A 19,624-nucleotide genomic window follows, 5' to 3' on the forward strand; every position below is an offset into this window, starting at 1 on the left:
TTATTATGAAAAATTATATGAAAATTCAACTCAACCTACAAAAACTGTTGAAAATGACCACCTCTAGCCAGCATACAAGCATCCAATCTTCTCCTCATTGACTGCCGAACCCTTTCAAAAACACCAGGATCATTTCTTATTAAGTTACACCCAGCAATGATCCGATTTCGCAAGTCTTCCACATTTTCTACTGGAGTGGTATAAACTAATGATTTTAGATGGCCCCATAGGAAATAATCTAAGGGGTTTAAGTCCGGGGAACGAGCAGGCCATAAATGAGGTCCACCTCTTCCAATCCAGCGATCTCCGTATGTTAATTTTTATTTAAACTATTATTAATTTTAAAAATATGAAAAATGTTGTTCGCCCTGTATCTTCGAAACAAAGAGGTTTTTCAAAAATCATCCAAGGACAAAACATGCTTAAAATAGTCCAAGAAACAACCCCCTGAATTTTTGCCGCATGTTTAGGAAACACCCTGTATACAAATCATTCTGAGGGATAACGAAGAAACAGTTTTAGACCAAGTCCTTCTCTTGGATACTAAACCTGTTCCCACAGTTTCCTGTTGTTTATAACACGAAGTTCTGTCGCTTGAGCGATGGCTTGACGATCATCCAAGGTGATGAATGACAGAAAAATCATTTTGAAAATAACAATGAAAATTTTATTCCTATGTATATTCAAATCTGTTTCATGTTACTAACTGAAAGCTATTTCATAACTTTTTCTGTCAGAGGAATGTAGAGCTGATCGATGTAGCCGAGTACCTTGCCAACATGGAGGCAAATGCTTAACTGGAACGGATTCCGCTGTTTGTCTTTGCCCCTTAGGATTTTCCGGTGATTTATGCGAAATTCGTGTTGATTTACAAGTTCCTGCATTCAATGGATCTAGTCATTTACGATACAAGGGTGAGTTTAATTTGAAATAACTTTTTTTTTCACATATCTAAATAACTACATATATTTGAACAGATTTTATCTATATTGTTTTTATTCATTAGTAACCTATGAAATTCTCATATTTGAAATGAAGATGTTGGAAGCTTTCAAAGCCAGATTATTCAACAGTTGCATTAAATTTGATCCAGTCAGTTTTTCCTGACGTTTCTATTACAACTGCAGCCAGGGCCGGTGCGAGTAATTTTGGCGCCTGAAGAAAACAATTTTCGGCGCCTATGCTGAAAAAGCACCAATAACAACATGACATGAATTTAGGATCGAAGCTCCTGCCATTTTTATTTCTATAGCGTTTTGCTTCGTTTTTTCCACTGGGTTTCGTTTTTCTAACCTACAATACATACAGGGTGTTTTATTGATGTACATACGTTAACCTGAGGTAAAGCTACCTGGACGCAGGGCCGCCGCCAAGAGCGGCATACCGGCATTTTGCCGGGCGCCAAATTGTAGGGGTGCAAAGTTAATAAAATAAGACTTTTTGCACCTTTAAGAACTACGTTGTCTCTTCACTAAATAGAGCGTCGTACTTTGAAACAATGCAGGACATTTTTTGATGACAAAAAGTCGTCGTGATAAATTTGATTTTAAATTGAAAAATACGATTTTATATGACATAATTAAATAACAGAGGCTCCTTTAAAGAAAATCCGTATAAATCAAAGACGTAGAACTTTTTTTCTAGGGGGGGGTAATCGAAAAAAAATTTTTTGACGGCATTGTTTACTCATATCTATAATGTGAGAAAAAGAGATATGCAAAATAATTTTTTTTTATTACCAATTCGTTTGTTCTTATCTTATACTGGGTGTTCCTGAATTGTAGTTAGGAAGGAAAATGAGAGATTTTTTGGATAATTTTTAAAATGAAATGTACCATAAACATGAGCGCGTAAACGCTTCGTTTTCGAGATACAGGTACATTACAGGTGTTTCTTGTAGTCATACCTTTTTGTGATGCTTAACCAGTTTATCGAATCTTCATTAATCTTCGCTACAGAGTTGGTAAATAAGTACCAAAACTTAAAATTAATTTATTTATCACAGCTACCTATCTGGATTTCTATAATAATTTCAATTCTCCTGAGAATTACTATAGAGAGCTGTTTGAATTTTTTTCTCGAAATCGATTGCAGATACGACAAAACTATAAAAACCAAAAAGTATAGTACTGAATCAGAGTTTCTTTTTAAATTTTTCTAAACTACCAGTGGTTCACAAAAAATAATTCTGGAGGAAAGAGGTAGGCACTCTTCCAAAAAAAATCATCCTGTAGATTTGCATTCGAAATTAGAATATCACATGATGAAAACTTCAAATAGAAATATCTATGCCAATTCAAGTTGAAAATATTGTGAAGAGAAGGTACTATTAGAGAAAAACCCTAACTTTAACACCTGTATCTCAAAAACAAAGCGACTTTTTTTTTTTTGAAATGATGCGAGAAATATGTCATTTTCATTTGTACCTTTAGGAACACCCTGTAGATATAGTGAATTCAAAACTGATGTTTTCACAAATAAATCGCAATTTGAATGAGAAAAAATAAATTGTATAACACAGCTCAGACAATTTTTCGATGCGAATTACTCGGTTCAGTTCTTTGATAACTACATATTGAAATTTTGTGACGAGAATGATACAAAAAACCGAATGCAAAAATCACAGATGGCAAATAAGGGGCCATGCCAATAACAAGCGGATAGAAAGAGGAAAATAATAAACCCCGGACAAAGGCGAGCTCGTAAGTCATAGTGCAATAAAAGTATACCCATCTTGAAAGCGATAATAAACTCAAACTGTAAAGGGGCCCGATTTTTTACTGACGTGTAGATTTCGAAGGAAAGTAAAATGGTTATTGGTTCATTTTATGGAAAAATTTTCATTCTTCGTCTTTGCGAGAATTCTGAAATTTTCTATTTTGAAAATCTTGGGGGGGGGAGGATAATTATCCCCAGTACGTCCCCCATTTAGGTTGAAAACCGCCCTTGAATTTTGGTGCCCTAGGTGACCGCCTGAGCCTACCCTGACTACCCCTTAGCGACAGCACTGCCAATGTGTTGTTGTCTTGTAAGCCAATAAATTGAATGAATGGCCAAGTATTGATAATTTGGGTACATAATATATTAATATACATATTATTCAAATAATAACTCAAATATCCATATTATCGTGAAAAAAATTCAATATATTGTTTCCCGTATCTTAGATGAGATGAGATAGTAAGAGTTGTCGATATCAATGTATTTTATACAGGGTGGCCACTTTTTTAATGGGATTGTATTGGTAACTTTTAAACCATAAGAGTTAGAAGGTCGGTCAAATGGAGAAAAAGTTGCATGCATAGAAGCATTATCAAGAAGTTCAAACAAATCGAGATTATCAGGGCCGGTTATTGAGATATCATAAGAAAAGTTAATTATATCATTTTGATTTTTCTTTTTTTCCCACTTTATTTCAAATATCAATATCAATGATATATTAACCTCAACTATATTTATTTCGTTCAAAGGATATTTCTTCAGCATTATTAATATAAGTTTCACGTAAATAACTAAAGTGTAATAATAAATGATGATTATTGGTGGGATTTCAATTAAATTATTTATTTCCATGAAACAAATATTTGTTTGTCCATATATCCAATAAATGATTTATTTACTATAATGCATTTTCGATAATATCAAATAAACACTTCTCTCAGTGTACCTATATAATACTATAGTTAATTTTTCAATCTTGCTTGTTTCCCCCAGTTCATGGGCAATTCTACTCCATTCTCTATCCACCAACAGTCGATTATGATATCTTTTATCAGTCTTGTCCCAGAGTATACTGGAAATTCTAACAGCCAGTATTAGAACTTCCTTGAAATCATTCATTGTAGAGCGATCGAAGTAAACGTGCCTGCATCAACAAGAACTACTGAATTTCGCGCGAATTCCGCTCGGAAAAATCAAATAATTTGATCGCCGACAGAGCGCGAAATTCGCCTGAAACAGTTCTACGACCGATACGACTGCACGTAGGACAGCGCTATTATATTCCAAGGTTTGATAAATCGCGTTTGGTCGCGTCGCTCGCATCGCTCGCAATAGTTCGCTCACGCAGGACACAGTGTTAGAGACAAGCTTGGCAATTTCCTTGCACGCTATCCTGTTGACTAAAACATAGTGAAATAGAACTCGAGTTGATTATTTTTCTGGAGTAGGTTTCGAAGATCTAAATAAGTAGTTAATTATATTGTGGTACAGAATTAGTGTGAAATCACACTATTATTTAATACTTCCTTTTTTCAATGAGGAATATATCGACCGGAGTCAAATCAGTGTAAGAATTTCAAAAATTCTTAACCAGAAAATGATTAGTTGGTAATAAATTTCTATACGCTTATCGAGTATTCGATTCGGATGTCTTTCTTATATTCATTCATGAAATAGTAATATATTATCACCGGGTAATTTAATCTTTTCAGTTCAAATAACAATAAGTTACTATTATCATTTGATCAATTTGTGTTTTTTTCAAATAAAATATTCTCCACATTACTGGAAACGACTTGAAAATTTTAGGTTTAGCACATTGCCGCAAATCTATCGCAACCATGTGCAAGGAGGTAATACTTTTTATAATTTATACATCTTAATGAAGCTTATATTTCACTTCCGAGTCTACCTAAGGAAGAGAATGTTTCGACAATTTTGTGATCCCTTTCAGAATGAAAATAAGTTTGAATCTCTGATTTCAAACTTCGATTTCGGGTTTGTCTGTTGCTGAGGGTTAACAATGGAAGAGTGTTGAACAAAAAGCTATAAAATATAAAATTTCAGCTGTTTAACATCAAATATTATCACGAAATTGATAAAAATAAGACCGTATTTCAGAAAAATAGTACATAAAAAGGTACATAAAACATGAATTCTTTGGTTTGCTCTTTTTTTGAAAGAAGTATGCCATACAGAGAAAAAATTGGTTTCATTAAGTATTTTGTCGTGATAATAACTAAATTCTTCCAAAACTTGTAAAAATCATAGATCTTGTAATCTGACAAAGAAAATTCAATAATCTGAGTATTGGATTAAGCATGGATGGTTTAGTTTCCGGCGAAAAAATTTTCTTGAATTTTTTTTCAGAATTCATTACTGGTTCAATGGGAGTAGCACCAAATTGAAAATCTCTTATAATTTTCGAAAACACCTATGGTCGGATTTTCCTTCTACTATTCTTCAACAAGTACAAGCAAACGTCCAAACCGGCGACCTTCTATGAAATTGTAGATAGCTCTCTGATTGATATTTTATGAGGGACCCGACAAATTTCTCCAGCAGATATTTTATCTGTCGGATTCATATATAGAACTTTATCAGAAAATAGGGCCTTGACCACTTGAAAAGATTAATTAATTGGACTAAAATCTGGGTTTATTTTCTCCTAATATTTTTACTTGAACAATTCTAGGACTGGGCGAAGAAGCTCTTACATGGCTTGATTTCGAAATAACATTCAAACCTAATTCCCCTGATGGACTTTTACTTTACAATGGACACAGATCTGATGGATATGGTGACTTCATGGTCCTCTACCTCATTGAGGGATATGTTGAATTTGCATTCGATTTAGGAACAGGTTCTTCTGTCGTCACAAGCAAATATCGCATAACTTTAGGAGAATGGCACAAGGTAATAACGATACCCATTTTCTTATTTTGTGCAATGAAAATAATTCATTATTATATGAGAACTCTTTATTTTTGTATTTAGATATAAATCTAATATTATCACATATAATCCATCATCATAAACTAATTTTAACGTTTACCATTATTTGTTCTTCTTCATCGGCGATACAAAAATAATTATGACGGTTCATTATGGATACAGAAATGTATAACTATATTATAAACATATTCGATATGTTTACGTTGAAAAAACCAAGTATTTATTGAAGGAAACAGATAAGAAATGTTTCCTTTGGAAATCAAGATCAAAAGTATATATTTCGCTCTTCTCGTATAATTACAGCCAAACTTATGAGCTAACAGCATTCTTGAATGGAGCTTCATCCAGCAAGTCTTTCTGCTCTGAATTGAGATTCAGCCATTATCGTCAGCTACAAATTTGATATGGGTTATTTTGTTCCTTTTTCATCATTTATTATGGCTGAAACTTAAAGGTTTCTGAGATACGCGTGTCATCAACTGAACACGAAGTATTCTAACAAAGCTGTGCCAGAAAATGTTCAAAATGCCACTTCACGAAACATCGAAGAACTTTAAGTTGATGGCAATAATAAATTATCAAAAACATGGGCGCCCGCAGGGGGGGGGCAGGGGAAGATTTTGATTGCCCCATTTTTCAGAACAACACCCTCAATATTACTTTCTCAATCCAAAGGACATGGAATTCTCAACAATTTTCTGGTTTTCAATGACAATCATGGACGCCTTATCGTTTTTCAATAATTTTCATTTTGCCCCCCCTGAGAAAAATTTCTGCGGGCGCCCATGATCAAAAAGCAACATGCGACCACCGTTCGATTTGTGGTTAAGATGCGCCGAGAATAGTGATAGTGAATTGAGCAAATGGAAACAGTTTTTACAGGGCCGTCGCTAGCCAAATTGCCGCCCTAGGCAAATTCCCAATTTGCCGCCCTAACAGTCAACTCTGCAAAATGCAAAAAAATTATTTTGGCTCCTCGGGGTCTTCTACCGAAATATGGAAAAATTGAAGGTGACTGTTTGGGAAATTTTAATAATAATAACATAGAAAAAACAAAAACAAAACCAACAAGTTCAAACTTATACAAAAAATAAAATTCATTTTAGGATTGGTAAGTAACAATAATAATAGGAACACATGAATGACTAGAACAAAAAATGAAAGTATCTGTCCGGAAAAAATATTCAACGAATTATTTAGAAATTAACTTTTCGATCATTGGAAAAAATGATCGAAGTTATACATTATTTCCATTTTTTGAACCAAAGAGAAAAGAAAACGAATCAAATATAACGAATTCGGTATGTTTTTTTGCCGACATTTCTAAGTTTTCTTCAAATTATGCCGTAAATTGTAAAGAATCAAAAAGATGGAGTTCGCTACCAATACCTTTCGTCCTTTCATATTTCATAATAATATTCAATAAGGACCCGCTCTAGCGTTTCTGCCGCCCCGGCAAAAATACAAGTCGACGCCCTTGCAAATTCGTGATAAGATTTTTTTATAAAAAGTTAAAAAGGTTTTATGGACGTAATATGTATTGAGTGTAATTATTTCTTATGAATTCAAATTTAATCAGGAAACATTATTAATTGATAAACTACTAAAGAAATTAATGAAAATTGTTGGACGAAACAGATGAAAATTCCATTTCTTGAATATATTTGGTTTTTTCCATGAATTGTTCGTAAACCCGTATTAGGTCACAAAAATCTACCCTCGATTTCAGCAGCTGGTATAACGTAAACAAAACCGATCTTCGACAGAGGCAATAAAGTGATAAAACTGTGCTAGAAACCAATTGCTAGTTATGAAAGGAAGCAAGGACGATTTCCCATAAAGGCACGTCACGGTCCGTAATGTTTTTAAGATGTTAAAAATGTGGTAATGGAATCTATTACAAATGTTCGAATGATAACTATTTCAGTTCCGTTAATATCGCTCTTATGCCTACTACCGAAAACAAAATTGCAAGACCCTCCGAATTTCAGAATTGTACCTAGCATTTTAACACCTGACAAAGTACCTTATCAAGTATCTGAAAAAGAATCTTCAGATAGTTATTTGAATTCTTTTTTTTTAAGTATCTAGATACTCTTATAAAGTAAATTTGACGGCTTTGTCAACTTTATTTTAAAATATAGGTAATTGATTTATAAAATTTGAAATAATATTCCAATTTCCAATCAGCATTGAAAAATCAAGTTATTAATCCGAAAAAAAAATCACGGTGAAAGTAAAAAGAAATCTATTCAATACATTCTTCTAGTAATTTAGTACCTAGATTTCTCGGAAAAAGTAGAAAATACCTTCCTTCAATCTTTGCCGCCCCTCTAGAATAGGCTCTGCGATTTCAGGTTCTTCTGCTGAGTTCCACTTTATAAAACGTTTGAACATTTTGTTTTTTTTCAGGGGGTTTAGACGACATCTGGATATTTATGAGTTGTTGTGTATAATGCGGCACCTTTGATGGTTTAAATTGTTGATTAAATTGTCTGTATATTTTCGTGTTGTTTCTAACCGATTTAAATCTCATTTCTTACTTTGAATTTTTACACATATGATTTCTGTTGATCAAGATTGAAATGCCGCCCCAGAATTTTGCCGCCCTAGGCGGTCGCCTCCCCTGCCTACCCCCTAGCGACGGCCCTGAGTTTTTATTCACTCGTCCGAGAAGTCCGAGATCATTACATGACCGCCATTTGCGATAAAAGAGTCATATTTCAGTTTCTTTAAGCATAGATAGAATTCTTCAAACGCAGATAGATAGAAATATAATATTTATGTTTATAGCAACTGAAACATGAACATATTGGGCGAGTTCAGCAGAAAGATCGGTAGCATAAGTAGCTCCGCTACTGATAGGTATCATATTGGTAACGTTAGTATTCTCTGCTGGACGGGTTGCTCCTTTTCTTGACAGCAAAAGGTTCTGTGGGTTCTTCTTGAAGATTACGTTATGATGAGAGACAAATTTCTGTTATAATTTCAATTTTTATTTCGGTATCATTATTTATTCTTCAATTTGCGAAAGTTATTTAGAGTAACATTTCAAAATGTTAATAAACGTATATGTTTCAGTTTCCATTATTGATATATTTGAAATTTAAATTGCGTCCCAAAACCACTGATGTCAGTTACTCACTTCTTCTTCCGGCTGGTGACACTTTTCGTTGATCCGTCATTCTATCTACGTGTTGATTCCACTCATGTTTTCTGTCTTTCACCCATGCACCGATATTTTCCATCTCACATATGCGTCTTATGTTCTGGCTGGTTTCCCTGTCCCATAAATTTCGTTACTTCCTCTTTTATCTTGTTGCCACTTGGTAATCAAATTCCTAGATATACAATATCTGTTACCTATTCTATCATCTTGTTGTCGATATCTAGTTTGCACCTTATGGGTCCTTTGGAGATTACTAAAGATTTAGTTTTCTCTGGTGAGATTTTCATGTTGAATTTCTATGCGGTGATGTTAAACATGTGAAGTAATCCCTTCAGATCATCTTCACTTTCAGCTATCAGGACAGTGTCATCAGTATAGCATAATATTTTTACCTCACTATTACCCATACAGTACTTCTGATCATATTAGTCAAGTACTCCGAGCAGACCAAGATCCATGTACGATCATTTCATGAAAAAATTAACTAAAGTCAATGCGGTTTATCGGATACTCAACTCAATTACACTGAGTTTTACATCGAGAATGGAAAGGGATTTTCGATAAAAATGGAGATATGAGATTCAAAGCGTGCGAAGCACAAACATTTCATTTTTTATATACAGGATACAGTATATGAAATTTTTTCAACCAATCACACATATTCAAATTGAATATTTGAGAAAACGGTCGAACCCGTTGATATTTTATAACAGCGTGAGTTTTTATTTATTATTTCCAATAAAAAAAAACCTTGGAAATATATCGGTGGAAATTTTTTCTGAGACGTAGGTCGAATCAACAGACAGGTCAAAAAGATACTCATATTTTATTTTTCATATGATTCTGAATGATTTTTCGTTTTGGTTGGCCTCACCTGAAATGTAAATAAATGACTAATACCATCACTTTTCAGGTGAGGATATCCCGTACTGGGCGTCTTGCAATTCTTTTCGTTGACAACCAACCTACAATGGAAACCACATCTCCAGGGGCCTTCACCCAACTCTCCCTCCCCCAAAATTTGTTTTTAGGGGGAGTAGTTAACTTTGGAACAGTATCGCCACATGTCAAAATAAGAAGCTCTTTTGTCGGTTGCGTTCAGTCTCTTAGAATAGGGGGACGTCAGATTCCAATTCTAGCCGAGGCACTTGGTGGAGCTAATGTGAACAACTGTCCTCATCCCTGCGTCGCAAAACCTTGTGGCGAGGATGGAGTATGTATACCTGAGATGGACTATTTCACCTGCAGGTTTGTTACATATTGAGGGTAATTTCAATTCATTCACAAAAACTTTTTGAATATTAACACACCTGTGTTTGACCAACAATTTTCTTTTTTTTACATTTTGTGATAACCCTAAATTATGTAGCATATTAATGAGGATACCGAATTATGAAATTTGAATACAGTAAAAATCTCAAGTATTGAAATAAGAAACACAAGCTATGAACAATTAATATTAACATATTAGGTTACTCATGCTCATGTAAAAATTCGTGCTCAGAGAAATGTTCTTAGACATGGCGGGGAAATTATTGTCTTAAATTGTTGATACATAGTAAGATGATGGATGGCATCAATGACGAACAATGCGAGCAATGTTAGTGATTAGTGATAGATGCAAACTTTATGATACATACAACTATGTCGAATGATCCATTACTCAAACAAAAGACAACAAAACAGGCAAAATTATTTATTCAACTCTGAATCACATATTAATACTTATCTTCAGCGGAGAAAGTATTGGTTTCTCAAAAATAAAAATGAAAAATAGTTCAAAGATCTTTACTCTTTTACTTGCCCTTATCTCGCGGTGCTAGTTTGGTATATAGGCCCTGTCTAGTTTTAATCCTGTTCTTTTTGTATCATCCGATGTGAGTAATTTCTTTTTATAACTTCACTTCCGATTAGAACACTCCGAGCTATTTCTATCTATTTCTATAATAAACAAATTTGAAATTTTATCACAAACCCCTGTTTACCTACTTCTGCCCTAACTCAACCTTTCTTAGAGCCAAACAATTCTAATTAGCTAATTAGTCTGATGGTTCAGTGGAAGGGGAAGGCGATAATATATCACTTAATATCATGATGTCTAATAAGAAAATATAGGTGGGGGAATTGCCTTTAGATGATGCACAAAATGCATTAATGTCTGTTGGTATCTTGAAATAGTATATTGTGCAAGTGGAGAAAGTCCAACTTTTCTCGCGAGTGTGGAAGTTTGTGGCACGAGCCTGAAAGGCGAGAAAAGGACTTCTTCCACATGTTGAACACTATACTTTTCCTATAACTGCACAAATTTCAATAATTCAAGTAATAGACTTTGTTCAAATAAGCGAGCGAGAAAAGGACTTTTTCCACATGTTGAACACTATACTTTTCCTATAACTGCACAAATTTCAATAATCCAAGTAATGGACTTGGTTCAAATAATAATGACTTTCGTTGACAGTATGTGTTAATTTATTGCGTTTCCATAGAAACGACTCAAAAGCCCAATTTCATTGGTCTACCAAGCGAGGTGTGAGCAAAGTGGCGTGGGGAATAATATTTCTCTAATTCTGTGGTTATTCCGTTCATTCTTTCACATCTTGTAGAACAAAATCGTGCGAGAATATATCAGAAACGCACAGTTTTCATGGTTATATTTTATTATTCTATGTTGGTACTCCGAACTTTCCGTTACGGCTTTATCTGTCAATTCATCAATTTGCCTTAAAGAAATCAGTTCTGCCAACCAACATTTTTCAATGCAAAAATCACTAAATTATATTTATGGAAATATTTCATTAATTTCAACAAAAATGCAATTAATTAGAGAAAATAATGTATAATACTCGTTCAGAAGGCTCATTCTACCACTCGTTCATTCAAAAACTCGCCACTTCGTGGCTCGTTTTTGAATTTTGAACTCGTGGAAGAATATCAATGCCTTCTGCACTTGTATTATAAATAACTATTCCCACAGTATGAGCAATACATACTTTTGAAATTGAGTAATCTATGGAGAATACGCTACTTTCCATAGCAGTTGTAGGAAAAGTGGATTATCAGGACGATTGAGTTTTGAGTGCTTGTTATGTCAGCATATTACCAAAATGAGAATCTCGTCATTAAATTCAATATAGTATTTATTAATATTAAAGCTCTCTCTTGTTTTTTTTTTATTTCTACTGTTAGTAGATCGAACCCAAGTATTTACCTACTTATTTTTCAACTTCTTGGATTCCTGGTATTTAGGCTTGACTTGTTATATAGAAAAAGGCATCTAACACGGATTATCTAAAAATGACTTCCGTATAGTTGTTGCCTGGATAGCGTTAATCTGGGGTCAGTACTTGTGACAAGTATATATATGCTTAATGTGAAAACTTTTATTTCCTTCAATAAGAATTGTTCCATTTTTCATTTGTCTTACTAATCGGAGGTTATCGCATCGCAGGCCCTTTTGCATTTTTTGTAGGTTTTAGCCTCTTAGTTTACACGAATATATATGTAATTTTTAATTAACTGCAATTTTCAGCATTGTATCACAGGTTAAATTTGATTTCAATATTCAATAAAGTATCTTTCAATATAAGTGCCCATATTTACTACTACTAATTACATACCTACTATCAAGTCAAAGCTATAGTTCACACATTTCTATATCATATACATCATATACACATAAATAATCAAATGATGCAAATATTATTACATTTTTGTTTCATTTCAAATAAATTTTCATTATAGATGCAAACCAGGATATCGTGATCAGGCATGTTCGAAAGGACCCCCTTCTTTTAGTGGCATAGACAGTTTTCTTTACTTCAACGATGCCCACACATTAGATTCACTTATGGCAGATCCTATCACCCTCAACATACGTTTCAAATCGACTTCTACAGATGGTCTATTGCTATGGCTTAATAATGGGCTTGGTGGTGGATTCATCTCAGTAGGTTTAGAAAAAGGCGACTTGGTTCTTCGATTCTCGAATCGAAATGAGGAAGTTGTTGTAGTGCACAACAATACCTACGTCCACGATAATCTTTGGCATAGAGTAAAAGCGATTAGGTGAGTAATTATGATTAATCGGTGCAGAAATCAATTTATTTTTCGCAATGTTTGAAGAAACGAGTGTTATGTCAGTCCTTCAGTAGGAGGTTAATTTCCTCTGTTGTTAATAGAATAGAATATATAATTCATTCACCAATAATAATTTCATAGACAATGAAAATAAGTAAAGTCACACAAGAGAAAAAAATACATTTGTATAATACAATTTGAAATCAATATTCAATGTTACTCCTCAAAAATTCGTTAACAGAGTATCGTTCTAGCCGTAGCAACAACCTGTTAATCTCCTTTCGAAAATATTAAAAGTTTTTATATTCAAAGTTAATATTAAAAGTTTTTGTTTTGTTGTAATTTGGTTGGAAGTTTGTTATACAGGGTGAGTCTTTGACTTGTACATATATTTTAACCCAAGATTCCTGAGGTCAAAAGAAACACTTTTTTCCTTTACCATTTTTTCTGATTCGGCCCGGTTAAAAAGATAGAGGCTGTTGAAAATCGTTAAAAAAATGTGATTTTCAGCTATATCTCGTAAATGGTTCTATCGAAGGAAATGATTTTTGAAATATTGCTTTTTTTTATGTGATACATCTTATCCGAACAAAAGATTCCATACACATTCTTCTGTTTCTTTATTATGAACAATACATCCCATAAAAATACCAGAAATTCGAAGAAACCAACTCTTAAGAGTAATTTGAACGTTCATTGAAGAATATTTGGCTAATTTGAAAAATAAAAGTATTCTTCATGTTTTCTCGTACAAAGCGCCGTTTTCGAATAACTTGATCTTAAAAAAAAAAATTATCTGTGAAATTCAAAAAATTGGGTACTTTGGCTGAATGCAACTCTGTTCTGTTGTGGAAAAAAAAACCACAGAAATGAATATTTACTATGATGTCCTGTCTCAAATTTTAGAATTGAAGTACTAGCCAACTTAGTTTGAAAATGAAGTTATTTGAATAAGCTCACCTCAACTCCTTGATTTGATAACAAATTACTGAGCTTTGGCACAGCTGTGATAATAAGAAGATACTTCACTAAAATCAACATTCTTTTTGAAAAGTCCAGATTATTCATAAAGCCCATGTTTAAAAAAGTTTTCACAAAATAGTCCCATTATAATGACAACAATCAATATCCCACTAAAGACTGCTGCTATCGAATAATACTGTATTCTTCTTCGGCTCATTCAAACTCACATCGAAACATACCACTAGGACTAGGTACATACTAGACAAATTTTCATGTGATTGAGATTGAATACTTTTATTCTTTTGCTATTCCATAAATTCATCCTAAGAGCATATGATTGACATACTTCCAAAAGGGCCATAATTGTTTTAATGTGAAAACAAATAAGGTGAGTTGAAAGAAACTGGATATTCTATTGTGGATATTTAAATTGAATACTTCTCATTTATTTTCAATGCCAAAATCAAGATGAATTAAGTAGTAAAGTTGGCTATAATGTAGGTACACATTAAGAACAAATTTGATTACAAGTGGAGTCTAACATTTTCCATTGATTACAGAGCCAGAATATTTTACATATTTCCATATTTTCATACTGATGGCTTCAAAAATATTGATGCATTTCAATATTTTTATGAGATAGTTGGAACAAATCAAATGCTTCATTTCATAACAAATATCTTATAACAATAACAGTGTAAACTGTAAATGAAAATTTTAGGTTAGAACATAGATTATTCGAACCGAACTGCTGTGTTTATATTTGGCATCACTCGAAATTTGAGTCAAACTTAAAACCACAGATTACTATAGTCTGTGTTAGAACTTTCACAGATCAATATTATTTATTTGAGATTTTAAGGTTAAATGGCAATTCTTGTAAACAAAACGATATCATATAAATGAAATATAATGAATGAATGGATATGAATTATGAGTATCAGAGCTAATATGGGTGGTAGCGAGCTCAATTCGTTATAATTATCGAAAATGAAATAGAAATCAAGAGAAGAATATTTAATCTTTAGCGTCAACGAATTTGGAATAACTCATTTATTTTATTATAAACACTACTTTGTTCAACAAATGGAATGTTAAACGTGAGTTTATGATGGTTTTTCTAATTTAGTAGCTTATTTCCAAGGTTCAGAAGGTATATCTTATGCTTGAGAAAACTTCAGTGTTCCGGTTTTCAGGGGTGAATTAGCTCATTTTGAAAATTTAAAATGGCTATATCTTTTTAACAGGGCCGAATCGGAAAAAATGGTAAATGAAAAAAGTATTTCTTTTGACCTCAGGAACCTTCGGTTAAAATATATGTACAAGTCAAAGACTCACCCTGTATAGTTTCAAGCACATATATGTACAATTCCTCTCAGTCAGAGATAAACAATATTGCGGATACGTAAAGAATTGGTGTCTAGTCCTATATGCATTACTTTTCCTGAACTTGTCGAAAAGACTTTCATTTCGGAACATGAATTGCAGACATTTATAAATGTAGACACCCCAAAGTGGAATATTCTCTGAATATTCCACGGCAGGATTTTGGTAATTCCGATTAGATTATCTTTATACTATTTATATTGATAGTATTCATGCTAGTTTCTAAACCAGAACTTGTGAATTACATATGGGCCTGGAGATTCACAATTGTATTTGTTTTTCAATATTTCATGTATTTCTTCGCATAACTGCATTATTATCGGTCGGTGTATACAGCTGATCTGTCCATAAATTCTCAATATCTTCAGTGCAAGGATAATCTTGCTGACATTATCGTTCAATATTCATTAAAATTTCCTTCTGGAAATTTCCATTGGAAAATTTTATTATTATGTTTTTGTTGTATGTTATCAGTCTTTTGGGGTACACACTAAGCTTTTGTGTCAGTGTTTTTGAATTTTTTTTAGCATTTTCATGGTGTGGATCATAGTTTTTATGTGCCGGTGATGATCCATTATCATGCTCACTATGTTGTTGTTTTCAACGGAGAACGTTCTCCAAATTTTGTTAATTTTCTAATATCTTGTCGAATGCTATGTACTTTGTGCTTTAGCCTTCTATGCTTTCTTTGTTATGTGTTTTTATGGGTTGGTCGCTGATTTCTGAGTTCTGGCTTCATGTCCTGCATTTTTGCTATCGAAAAAAATGCACAGTAGATAATTAGTAGGTAATAATTCGAGGTTCTGGTCACAAAGGCGAGTTTTTCTCCAATTTTGCCAATCGCCAACAACTGCTACGTAGTCGTTGCGGCAGCTAGTAGCGGGGAATAATTTCTTCAGAACGATTTAATTAGCCGGCGTTATTTCGGCGTATGAAAAATCTCTATGATGGATCGACATCACGAATAAAAATTGGTAACAACGTGTCAAGGAAGTTTAACGTAGATAGAGGTTTACGCCAGGGATGTTGCATCTCCCCGACACTATTTAAGATATATGTAGCAAGAGCACTGAAGCAATGGAAGAAAAAGTGCAACGGAATGGGGATCGATTTGGGAGAAAAATGCTTATACACTCTCCAGTTTGCAGACGACCAGGTCCTCATAGCGAATGACAAAGATGATCTGGAATATATGGCTCGAAAACTGCATGATGAGTATAAAATGTGGGGTCTAGATATGAACACCGAAAAAACGAAATACCTGCCAATAGGAGCTCCGCCACAGATTATTCAGTTAGAAAAAGAAGAAATTGAAACATGTACCGAGTATACTTACTTGGGGGTTGAATTTGACTCAACAGGAAAAGACGACAAGGAAATTAAGAAGAGAATAACCCAAGCCAGACGAACCATAGGCTGTTTGAATGGAATATGGTGGAGCTCTGATATTGGTAGAAAACAGAAATACACCATCTATGAGACCTTTGTCAAGAGCGCTCTAATATATGGAGCAGAAACATGGAGAATAACGGAAAATAACAGGAGGAAGCTCGAAGCGACTGAGATGGATGTTTTTAGACGATCTGTAAGAGTATCCCGAAGAGATAGGGTCAGAAACGAAGACATCAGGCGGCGTATGGGAGTGGATGGATCATTAGCAACAGATATTGAAAGAAAACAGCTAGTGTGGTATGGACATGTACAGAGGATGAATGTGGACAGACTGCCAAGGATGACCATGCACTGGATACCACCAAACCGCAGGAAGCGAGGAAGACCCAAGAAATCATGGAAGGAAGGAATAACCAAGGCTATGAGTGATAGGAATCTAAGAGAGGACCAATGGAACGATAGGAACGAGTGGAAGTTAGGCATCGGACAACGTCGCCGGACGTTTTAAAACCGATTATATATATATATATATATATATATCGGCGTATGTACTGATCTGATTGCTATCAGTTATTTTGAAATATTTTGAGATGAGGGCTGGATTCAAGCCACAATAAAAATTTTGAATATTCAAATTCAGAATTATGTATTTTTCTGATTAAACAACAATAAACTAACTTACTCAACTAATTACTCATCTAAACTTATCTTACATTGTTATTAAATGTCCTTTTGAATTACGTTAAATCTTTTCTTAAAATTCCAATATATTTATTCTGTACTAAAAACGAATTATTGTATTGAAAAGTTAGAGCGTTTTTTTAAACATGTGTTTTTACTGATAAGGCATGGGACTTATGGAGTTATGTCTATTAAACATGTTTGTTATTATATTTTTGATCTTTTTTTTCTGTTTCTCAGATAATGTAAATGAATATTTGTTTAACAGGGACGGAGGCACAGGTCTCCTCATCGTAGATAACGGACCTGCAGTAACTCATCAAGCTGTTGCAGTTTGGAGAAGACCTCGACCGCCTTCACCAGATGAAGAAGGACTTTTTGTTGGAGGGATGCCTCATGCTATTCTACTTCGCACCATCTACAGAACTGGAATCAAGGGATGTGTAGCGGATATAGTCATTAACACCGACTATCATTTACGGCTAGTCGGGGATAGGGATAATAATGTTCGAGAGTGTGATTCCTAAAGTCAATCAATATTTTATACACTAGTCAATATGTTGAAGAGTATAAAGCTATTCTGATATATACTCAGACGTCGAGCAGCACTTGACCTTCATAATTTTTTTGATACGAGCTACTGCCTATTTTTCGTTCCATCGAAGAGATTTTTATAAAATTCACAACAACGTAGAGATTGAAGGAATAGATATGGGAAAAATTGAGCAATATTTTCTGAACCCATTTTTGTTCTTTCGTAATTAACAGTGAATATTAACTACGAAAATGAAGTCAAAAAGGTGAATACAGAACTAGAAATTAAAAGGAATACATGTGGAAAGAATGCTTTACTCCATAATAACCTATGTTCCCGATGTTGGAACAAATTTATTGAAGCGATTCGGTACATACGTGGGTTACTATTTATGTATTGAGAATACAAAAAACGAACAAGCGATTTTGATGCAAAATATTTTTATTCCTTTTTAAAATAATCGCCTTTGAGATCATACACTTTTGCATGCGATTGAACCATCATTCGAAACATTTTTTTTCAATCAGAAGATGGTAGTTCTAAAACAGGCGTTATGAGGGCCTCAACCTCATCTTCGGGCGATGAAAATCATTATCCACGAAGTTCATTTTTAATTTCTGGGAAGAAGAAGAAGTCATTCGGTGTCAAGTCGGGTATGTAATGAGAATAACCCATTAATTTGATTTTTGTGTGTCCAAATACTCATTCGTTGCATTTGATGTGTTTGAGCTCTCATTGTCATGATGCAAGATGATTCGTGGGCTTGTTTCTCTCAATTTACCGATAACTTCAGGCAAACAAATGGTTTCATACCACTCTGAATTCAGGGTCTTTTGATTTTCAAGAGCCATAATTGCCACAGGACCAGTTTTCGTGAAGAAAGACGCCACAACTTTTGTTGGCTTTGCTTCACATTGAAACACCCAAACTGCCGACTGTCCTTTTCTTTCTGGCTCCACGACTCGTCACCTGTAAAGATATTTTATACCGCTTTGGATGCACCACAGTCGTATTTCGACATCATTTTACGGCACCAATCGACACGAGCAATTTTTTGAGCGTCATTCAACAAATGTGGAATACAACTTGCAAAGAGGAACACATAAATGTTCGTTCAAAATCTTATGTATGCTAGTCATACTAATGCTTGAACATCTCTCAATTTCCTGATGTGTCACATGACGATCTTCCTCAATTAGTTTTCGCACAGCATCAATATTTTTCGGCACAACGACGTATTTTGGACGACCTTCTTTAACTTCGTCCGTGAGCGAATTGAACTACGTCCAAGTTTGAAATCAGTGTACAAGCAATCTACAGTGCCTTTAAATGGTGCTTCATCATCAAAAGTTGAATTTAGTTGATAGATGCATTTTTCTTAAGTTATACCGCGTCGAAAGTCATAATTTTCATAGCTCAGAAATTTTCACGAGTTAAATCTGAGATGTCTAAAAACATGGTGCATGCACTCGTCAATGGAATGACATTCGACCAAATTGAAAATATTAGTTTTATTTCGTGGCGGCGCCGCAATGTCATACTTTTCATTTCGATCGTTTCTCCTTCGATTTTGACAGGATACATTAATTAAAAATCGATCCTAGCCAATCAGAAGCTTAACTAATATTCTCAAAATTGACAAAACAAAATCTGATCAGTCCATACACCAGGTTTTTAGACATCTTAATGAATACTTATAACACAAAAATGTCAAATTTTACGATATCAGATTTCACCTGGCAATA

At 34.0% G+C, this 19,624-nt stretch overlaps 1 protein-coding gene across 1 annotated transcript in view; it reads left to right on the top strand.

Annotated features, from left to right (window-relative positions):
* LOC123676688 (pikachurin) overlaps positions 1 to 18,075 on the top strand; it is a 53,024-nt gene extending 34,949 nt beyond the window's left edge. Inside the window, exons 6-10 of the mRNA XM_045612811.1 lie at positions 738 to 914; positions 5,417 to 5,637; positions 9,759 to 10,093; positions 12,587 to 12,910; positions 17,613 to 18,075. Of these exons, the coding sequence (XP_045468767.1) occupies positions 738 to 914; positions 5,417 to 5,637; positions 9,759 to 10,093; positions 12,587 to 12,910; positions 17,613 to 17,871 (1,316 nt within the window). The 3' untranslated portion in view covers positions 17,872 to 18,075. The remainder of the gene's footprint in view (positions 1 to 737; positions 915 to 5,416; positions 5,638 to 9,758; positions 10,094 to 12,586; positions 12,911 to 17,612) is intronic.
* Positions 18,076 to 19,624: the final 1,549 nt, after the last annotated feature.

This window comes from Harmonia axyridis, chromosome 1, assembly GCF_914767665.1.
Source record: "Harmonia axyridis chromosome 1, icHarAxyr1.1, whole genome shotgun sequence".
In the NCBI taxonomy this organism is placed as follows: Eukaryota; Metazoa; Arthropoda; class Insecta; order Coleoptera; family Coccinellidae; genus Harmonia; species Harmonia axyridis.